The 9,327-nt window shown below is 55.5% G+C and overlaps 1 protein-coding gene across 1 annotated transcript; it reads right to left on the bottom strand.

Annotated features, from left to right (window-relative positions):
- Positions 1 to 2,505: 2,505 nt before the first annotated feature.
- Positions 2,506 to 8,115, bottom strand: AQP2 (aquaporin 2). Its single transcript, XM_017545804.2, has 4 exons — positions 6,898 to 8,115; positions 3,859 to 4,023; positions 3,444 to 3,524; positions 2,506 to 2,723 (listed from the first exon to the last, which is right to left on the bottom strand). Exons 1-4 carry the CDS (start codon positions 7,255 to 7,257, stop codon positions 2,514 to 2,516), a joined length of 816 nt encoding a protein of 271 aa, XP_017401293.1. The 5' UTR covers positions 7,258 to 8,115; the 3' UTR covers positions 2,506 to 2,513.
- Between the last annotated feature and the right edge of the window lie 1,212 nt (positions 8,116 to 9,327).

The following is a 9,327-nucleotide window of genomic DNA, read 5'->3' as shown; positions in this document are numbered from 1 at the left end:
TAGTGCCTAGTGCACAGTGGGTGCTTGATGCATGCGGTGTGACATAGATACATGCCTTGAAGGCATGGAGGCCACAGAGAGGATGGAGAGGGGGTCTCAAGGTATGACCTGAATGTTACTTATACAGCAGGCTGGAGGAGGGAGAGAATGGATGGGGCTGGGTGGCGGGAGGAAGAAGGTGGGAGAGAAGGGCACACATTCAGGGTAGGGAGAGGTTAAGAGGCTGTGCCAGGATGGGTCCAGCCCAAACCCATCTCCTTCTACCTAGATCTTGTGGGCTCCCAGGACTCTCCTTTGCTTTGACCATCAGTGAAAGGAGGTAAGGGATGCTGAGCATCAAACTCCTTCTGCATCGTTCCCCCAGGAAGCAGAAATAAAGAAAATTACCCTAGTAATGCATGATAATGGTATTAAGAATTACAGTTCATGGCCGGGCACAGTGGCTTACTCCTGTAATCCCAGCACTTTGGGAGGCCAAGGCGGGTGGATCACCTGAGGTCGGGAGTTCTAGAACAGCCTGACCAACATGGAGAAATCCATCTCTACTAAAAATACAGAATTAGGTGATGCATGCATGCCTGTAATCCCAACTATATGGGAGGCTCAAGCAGGAGAATCGCTTAAATCTGGGAGGCGGAGGTTGCAGTGAGCTGAGATCACACCATTGCCCTCCAGCCTGGGGAACAAGCATGAAACTCCGTCTCAGAAAAAAAAGAATTACAGTTCACACAGTATCTTCATCTTTACACGCATCATCTCACTTAATCCCAGTTAATCTCATTTGAGAGCAGTCATACTGGCCTAGAAATTTATAAACCTGGGTTCTAGACTCAGATCTGCCTCTGCCTGGAGAAATCGTTTCCCTTCTCTGGTCCTGAGAGTGGCAGGCTGCTCTCTCCACAATAATTGTCTAGTGGTTGGAGCCAGAAGTGGGGAATCACAGGCTGTGGAGAGGCAGGGACAGAAGGAACAGAGATTCCTGTGGTGGAGTAGCTGCTGCCCAAGGATGGGGGGAGTGAGATAGGCGATGGAGGGGTGTTGCCTGGTGCCTGTGGTTGCATGCCTGAGTGCCTTGCCCAGCCAGCCATAAGTGTGTGCTGGGCGAGAGGGCTCACTTGCGAAACTTGAGTGTCTCCTTTCAAGAAGTGTCTAGTTGCAAATCTCCCCCTCTCCCAAGACAAAGGCCAGGGTCCCAGAAAGGGCTTTTGTTTTATCTGCCGAAGTGGGAGGCTAATCTCTAGTCTGGGGCACCCCTGGAGACGGGGTTCCCGGGCACACACATCGTACAGACATGTGCAGCCGCCCACACTCATGCTTCCTCTCTGGAGAGGTTCCCCCTCAACGCAGAAAGGAAATCTTCGGCCAGCAAAGATTTCGTTTTTCCAGAGGGTCCTTCCTTCTTTCCTCCCTCCCTCCTTCCTTCCTTTTCTTTCTTTTCTTTCTTTCTTTCTTTCGTTTGCTTTTGAGATGGACTTTTGCTCTTGCTGCCCATGCTGGAGTGCAATGGCGTGATCTAGGCTCACTGCAACCTCCACCTCCCAGGTTCAGGAGATTCTCCTGCCTCAGCCTCCTGAGTAGCTGGGATTATAGGCATGTGCCACCACACCCAGCTAATTTTGTATTTTAATAGAGATGGGGCTTCTCCATGTTGGTCAGGCTGGTCTCAAACTCCTGACCTCAGGTGATCTGCCCACCTCAGCCTCCTAAAGTGCTGGATTACAGGCGGGAGCCACCGCACCCGGTCTTCCAGAGGGCATTTCTAGGGGAGTCTCTGGTTGACACCTCTACCTTCAGCAATGAGTCCTGGGGCCCAGCGCTGCAAGTGGGGGAAATTTTTCAGGAGGAGCCAGATACCAGCTGGAAATCAAGACCCTCCCTTCGGCTTCTCAAAGTGTCCTCCTTCCTTTCTTCCCCTTCTCCTGGGGATGACTGGCACCCACACTCACCCATTGCAGAGGAAGCGGATCTGTGACATGTTGGTGAGGAAGGGGTGTAAGGGGAAGTGAGAAGTCCCCAGCCATGCACACTTGCACCAACGCAGGCAAACCTGTTCACACTCAGGGGCACCCACAACCTTGCACGTGAGGACAAAGGAGAACTCGGGGATGAACACAGCACTCGCACACTAGTGAAACCAGTTGCACCGTTCCCAGAACCCCCAAGGCAGGGGTCTGTACACTCCCTACCCGCTACCTGGGTGCAGGCTCTCCAGAGCTTCCTTCTTCCCCCCCCCCCCACCTGCCTCCCTCCCTAGCTCAGCCCTCCGAGTTCCCAGTTCCCTGCAAAAGGCTGGAGGATCCACCGCCGTGTCCACAGACTCAGGGCAGGGGAGCTGCCGGCCCAGGGCTCCCCGACCCCGCAGCCTCCTCTCTGCCTGCTCACAGCACTGGCCTCCGCGGGCACGTCCGGAAAGCAGCTACTCTGCGCTGGGGGTCAACCTCAGACCTGGGGGAGAGTAGGGGCGGGGTGGGCCCGTCCGCCTCGGGCCCCACGGGGCTTCATCGGGGCGGCCCTCAGGCCTTGCTGCCCCGCGGCAGGCTCTGCGGCGAGTGCAGCTCCACCGACTGCCGCCGCCGCACCTCGCGCTCCTCCCAGTCCGTGTCCGGCTCCAGGCCCTTCAGCACCGCCAGGCGCTCCGACCAGCTCTTGGCTGGCGGGAACAGCACGTAGTTGTACAGGAGGGAGCCTAGGATGGCGCCCACCAGGGGTCCGATCCAGAAGACCTGCAGGCGAGCGGAGAGGGTGGCTTGGCACCCGCGCCGGCACAGGCACGCGGAGCCTCAGTCTGCGGCTGCACCCCTCCTCCCCACCGTTATTCTAGTAAAATGCTTATTTATGTGATTAGCGGAGAAAACATCAGCTACTGGGGAAGACTGGTCATTGCGGGGTTAAGGGTGCGAATTCTGACGCCACTGCCTGTGTGTGAATCCTGATACCACCACTTAAATGCTGTGTGCACCTCGACAAGTTATTTGCCCTCTCTGTGCCTCAGTCTCCTTTCACTGTAAAAATGCCTACCTCCGAGGGTGGCTGTGAAAACTGAATGAGTTAATATTTGCAAGGCATTCAGAACAAGGCCCACCACATACTAAGCACCAGATAAGTGCTAAATACTAAAAATAAAGGGTTAGCTAGCATAAATATGACCACTTAACAGAGATCTAAGGGCCAGGCACTGCATTATCTAGGTGACACCAGCAACCTCACTTACTGTTCCCAAGAAGCCAGGGAGGTAAGCTGTTATCATCCTCATTCACAGATGTGGAAACTGAGTCTTTGACATCAGATCCAAGGGGCAGAACCTAGGCTCCCCAGGACCCCAGGAGGAGTGTGGAGGGTTTGAGGTACCGCTGCTGAGCCCCCATCCCACGCGATTCCAGCCCTTGCTCTCCCTCTAAAGTGGGTTTTTAGAGAAGGGAAGGGCAGGGGGTTTCAACCATTACCCAGTGGTCATCAAATTTGCCAGTGACGACAGCTGGAGCCAGGGAGCGGGCGGGATTCATAGAGCAGCCGGTGTAGTGGATCTGCAGTGGGAGGTGGAATCAAAGAGAGAAGGGAGGTGAGGACAGGGCAGGAAGTCCTCGCCCCACCCTCCAGTCCTCGACCCCAGCCTAAAGAGAAGCCACATGATGGACGATTAACCTCACTTAACTTCACGTCTTATTTACAGAGCTCTGTATTCTTTTGGGGCTGGAGTGATATCTGTCCCTCTGGGGTATCTGGGAGTCAAACCTCTGGGGTGTCTGTTCCTCTTGAGAGTTCTGCGTATGTGTCCCTCTTGGGGTCTCTGTGTCTGTCTCTAGAGTCGTCTCTGTGTCTGTCCCTTCAGGGAGGCTGGAACCCGTGGTGGTGACCTACCCCGAGGAGGTGGCCCAGGACCACGGAGAAGCCTATGGAGAGAGCAGGGGTGGCTGGGTTTTCTCCACGGCGCTCATCGGTGGAGGCAAAGATGCAGAGCACCAGCTGCAGCGTCAGGAAGAGCTCCACTGTCACTGCCTGGCCAGCCGTCGTGGTGTTGCTGAGCTGGGGACAGAGTAGGCAGGTGGGGGGACACTGAGCACATTCTCTTCTCGGGCTCCATCTTCCTGTCCACCTGGAGTCGAGGCACCAGGAGGGCCTCTGGGCTGGGAGCCAGAACACCCGGGCTTGCCAGACACCTTAGCTGGAATGACTGATCCCTTCTTCCTGGGCCCTGGCCCAAAGGCAGCCCATGATCCCCCAGGACACCCATGGTCCCCCTGCCAGAGGTAGGAAAACCAACTATTCAGCCCATTGGATTCGGGGCTGAGGTTGGGAGCCTGCAGCGTGAGAGGAAAAGGATGCTGAGATCCAGAATTTCTGTTTCCCAAAGAGCAAGAAGGGAAGAGGTTTCAACTGCCACAGGAAGCTCTGGGCCGGGTAGCAGGAAGACCTTCCCCTCTCTCTAGACCATCAGAACCTGTGCAATGAGAGGCCCGTGGCCTTACTTCCTGAGGTCAAATGGCTCCCTGGGACACGGTCTAGGGACTCAGGTCCTGGGGATGGTCCTAGTGTGCCCCTTCCCCCTGAGTCCAGCATAACTTCATTCCCTAACCCTTGCCTGTTCCCCACCGCCTTTCAGACCTCAGATTTGCCCTGTGGGTTTACTCCCTGCACATCCTCTGGAGGTAGGGGTGAGGGCCCCGGAGCTGTGCCAGGCAATGCCTCCACACCCGTGTCGGCTGTCCATGGTCTCAGCAGACCCTGCCTTGGGTAAGGAGAGAACTCAGGGCTGAGTAAAGACGTGATTTCATAACTGGGCTGCACCCAGCACTGGATTTCTCCTTGGGTTTGTCACCCTGTACCCTACACCCTGCCTTCTGGGGCTGGGCCCTGCACCGGGTGCAACACTGACAGCTGTCAGCTCCCACGCTCTTTCCCCAGCCCCTGAAACCCCACCCCTGGGCCTGAGACATCAAGTTGGAACCCTTGGTCTCTCTAGGGTCTAACTTCAGTCCCTCCTGTTGCCCAGTGCAGTGCCTCTAGAGGACAGTGAAAAGAGCTTTGGAAGCAGACACTTTGGAGGCCTCTGACTTGCCATGGGATTATTTAATTTGGCCTCATTTCTCCTTCTGTGAAATGGGCTAACAAAATGGATTCTGGAGGACTGTGTGAGGACTGGAAATGACTTATTGGTTCTGTGACTTGGGTCAATTGACTGTTGAGCCTCAATTTACCACTCAGAATAGGGGGGAATCACAGAATTTCCCTTATAGTGTTGTACCAAGGCTGAGATGATGGCTGGCCTGGCACAGGACTGGTGCATGCCAGTGATAACTTCCTGTTGACCAGGCTGTCTCTCAGTGTCCTCAGAGGAACATGTGGGATGGTCTTGAGGGTCATCTGGCTCTCCTTTTCCTCAGGGAAAGTTGGTCCCACCACTGCCCCATTCCAGCCAGGCAGGGTTCTCCCCAGGCCCTCAAGGTGATAAATACTGAGCAGTGGCATGGAGGAGCCCTCCCCGCTCTTTCTCTTCCGAGGGCCCCAGTCAGCTGTGAAATGACGGAGGAGGAGGACAGCATGTTCCCCATGGCCTCTTAGTGCTCCCAGTGCCCTGCTGTTAGAGAAGGACTCCCTGGCCATGCTCTCAGGAAGCTCCTCTTTCAGTCTAACTGGACTTCTTCTTGTTGCAAACTGAACTATTTTGTTCTCAGTGGAAATGAGCCCACTCCTCAGCTTGCCCACCTAGCCTTTCCTTGGCCCTTGGCCCCCAGCCTCATCGTATTTTTCTCTTTAAAGAACAGAGGCCAGGTGTGGTGGCTCACTTGAGGTCAGGAGTTCGAGACCAGCCTTACCAACATGGTGAAATCCTCTACTAAAAATTAGTTGGGTGTGGCGTCACACTCCTATAATACTAGCTACTGAGGAGGCTGAGGCAGGAGAATGGCTTGAGGCGGAGGCTGCAGTGAGCCAAGATTGCACCATTGCACTCCAGCCTGGGCAACAAAGTGAGATTCAGTTTAAAAAAAAAATGAGGAAGGGCCACCTGTGCAGAGAAGGAGGTGGCCATAGAAATTGTGCAGAACTCATCAGAAACATTGAGACTCTTGTCCAGTGGCCCAGGGATGGAACAGGCCAAGAAATACTGGAGACTGAGGCACAAAAGAGGCACTTGCTGTCCTGGCTTGGGATGGGGGTACAGAGTGAGAGTTGATCTGCAGGAGGCACAGGTCATTCCTCCACTCTCGTGTTCCTTGGATTCACAGGACCTGAACAGATCTGAGAGAGGAAGTGGGTGGGACATGGAGGAAGGGACTGTGGCACCCTCAGCTCCCAAAGGGCCCACGGGGCCCAGTTATCCCCTGTATCGTGTAATCAGCAGCCAATTCGTGGGCTTCAGGGACGTCCTCAGGGTTTGGAGGAGTGAGAATGCTCATCGCTGCTTGCAGGGCTGTGGTGTGTCTGTGCCTGGCTGGTAAGGGGCACCTGCCATGGGGCCTGCACACCCTTGAGGTAGAAGAAATACTGGGTCCCTCTTCTCTCTTGAGGACCCTGTGACGAGCACTCCAAGGCACCCCGCAGCTTGGAAAGCATGTCTGCTTGGGACACCAACCCCTGCTAAGGTAAAGCCTGGTCCTCACTGTAATGTAGGCATTGAGCCTAACAGAAACCCGCACGCAGCTCTTCCTGCATGACGCTCAGGACAGAAGAAGCCAGCAGTCTGTCTGCATCCTGCCTTTGCTCTGGCATCCTTGCTCCTTTTATCCTGAGCCTCCTATGGTGGCTGTGGTCCTGGCTCCAGCCTCTCTCTCTCTCTCTCTCTGCCTCTGTCTCCATCTCTCTCCCCACCTCACCCAGAGCCCTTCCCTCCCATCTCATCCCTTACAAGGGATTCCCCAGGATCTGCCCCTTGTGGATGGCAAAGTTGTAGCTACTCACAGCATTGACAGCCAGGTCCCCACGGATGTCTGCTGGTGTGATCTCATGGAGCAGAGCGGCCCCGGCCACAGCCCCCAGCAGCTGGGCAGCCACGTAGAAGGCGGCCCGGAGAAAAGAGACATGGCAGCCTACTAGGCAGGCCACAGTCACGGCGGGGTTGATATGGGCCCCACTTACATGACCTAGAGCCTGTACCAGGGTGCCGATACCCAGGCCGAATGCCATGGCGATCTGTAGCACAGAGGGCAGGGCCTGTGGCCAGTTGAGGGCCGAGCCGAGGCCAAAGAAGACGAAGAGGAGCGTGGCCAGGAACTCTGCGAACACGGCCCTGGAGAAGGCTATGGAGCGGAGCTCCCACATGCTAAGCCCTGTGTGGCTGGCCCAGCCGTCACAGGGCCAGGAGGCTCCCTGCACTCTCTCTCACTCTCTCTCCTCTCTTTCTGAAGGCCTCTGGGGAGCCTGGGTCATGGGCATTTATAGGGTCCTTCCGCCCTGGATCTTGGCACATGGCCGGGAGGTGGAGTTGTTGAGGCCAATACCTCTTCTCCTCCATGGCGGCCTCTGCCCCCGTGGTCCTTCCCAGCCCACCCGCGTGCCTATCACCCCATCTTGGCCTTCACAGCTGACTAATGTTCCCCATTTAATGAGCTCCAGATAAGGACTGCCGTCCCTGGTTTTCCGTGTTTGTTCCCTTGGTTACCCCAGGCCTGCTGCCCCAGGGCCTCCCCCAGCACCCATGGGGTCTCGTGAATGGGAACCTCTGGTGGGGATGGTGCCCAGTGGCCCTCTCTCTCACTCAGACTGTTGACCAAGGCAGGGGCAACACCTTACTCAAAACTAAGAGAGAGTGCATCAGCGCTGCCCCTTCTGGGGACTGGGAAGCTCTTCCGTCAGACCTCCAATTATCCCTGCTTCACAGGGATGGAAAATAACTGGTTGGCTTGTAACACATCTCCAAGGCAGAAAGGTTTGTCTCTTCTGTGCTTGCGTTCTTGAGCTAATCACCCATAAATCATTAAGCTTCACCTTCTCCTGGGAGCCCCTGCCAAATAGCAGCTCCCAGAGCTGTGGGGCACTGGGACCCTGGGCCTCAGTGATGGAGTCAACCTGGGGGTGGCTGAGGAAGCTGAGGGTGTCCATTCCAGCATCAGCCTGTTCCATCTACATGGCTTAACCTTTCTTGTCTTTCTCTGTAAAATGGGGAGAATAAAACTGACCCGGTGGATTGGGGCTTGGATTGCATGGAACCATGTATGTCAAGTGCTCAGAGCAGCACCTGGTCCACAGTAGGTGATCGATGAATATCAGCCCTTCCTCGCAGTATTATTTATACTTTGAGGAGAACAGGTCTTTGCACACTCATGTGTTGGGGTCCCAGAAGCTGTGACAGGTACTAGGAACTCAGGGGAGCTCAGGGACACTCTGGCCACAGGAGAAAGACATTTCTGTGGGACAGTGAGCGGTGCAGGATTGGGCAGCTGTGATGCCTGATAAGCAGCTCTCTGGCCTTGGTGTCTACTCAGCCTGGCATCTGGGCAATGCTGCCTCTTGCCATCAATGCTGCTGTGGCCACTGGGGTCCTGGAGGCGTTCAAGTCTAGCAGTTTCCCCAGCCCCACTCACTGGCCCTTCCCTAATCCCTCCAGCTTTACTCCCTCTCCTGGGGATTCACAGCAGGGTCGGTCTCAGAGTGGGGACAGGAGGACGGGCTCCTGCATCCTGCTCTAGCTCCTGTACAGCAGGTCCCTGGGCAAGTCACAGTCCCAGGAACAGAAATCTGGGAGGAATTGGAGACTGGAGTGGAGCGCCTTGTGTCGTATCATGGGAGTGTGGGGTGGGGAGGAGGGGTGAGGACAGGCCCAGGAAGGGGAGTGACTTGTCCAGGTGCTCCAGCAGGTTAGTGGCTGAGCTGGGACTGGAGCCTGGTCTGGAGCTTTCTGCCACACCCCATACTGCCGAGCCACACTCTGTGCCTCAGTTTCCTCATCTGGGCAATGGGAATGTTGATGCCTACCCCATAAAGTTGTTTTGAGAATGCAGTAAGATAATGAATGGGAAAGTATTTTGCAACTGAGAATGTATCATACATATATATGGGGACTCATGACTCCTGCTATTAAGGAGGAGGAGGAAGAGAAAGGGGAAGAGGAAGGGGAGGAAGAAAGAATAAAAATTACCCATACAGAAGGGATGCTCCGAAAGAGCAGGGATTCCTGTGGGGTTGTTTTCCGATACATTGCCAGTGCCTCACACCGGGCCTGACTCATAGGCACCAGATGCCCTGGCACTCTTCCCTCAGCCATCCCTCCCAACTTCAGGAGAAGATCTGAGGGAGAGGGAGATCCCTGTCATGTGAAGGGGATCTGGGGCCCACTTCCAGACTCCGCACAGAGGAAGAGACAAGGACTCAGAGGGGTCTGGCTTGGGTGTG

Source organism: Cebus imitator, unplaced genomic scaffold, assembly GCF_001604975.1.
Source record: "Cebus imitator isolate Cc_AM_T3 unplaced genomic scaffold, Cebus_imitator-1.0 Scaffold181, whole genome shotgun sequence".
NCBI lineage: Eukaryota > Metazoa > Chordata > Mammalia > Primates > Cebidae > Cebus > Cebus imitator.
This window is presented reverse-complemented; position numbering and strand designations above follow the sequence as displayed.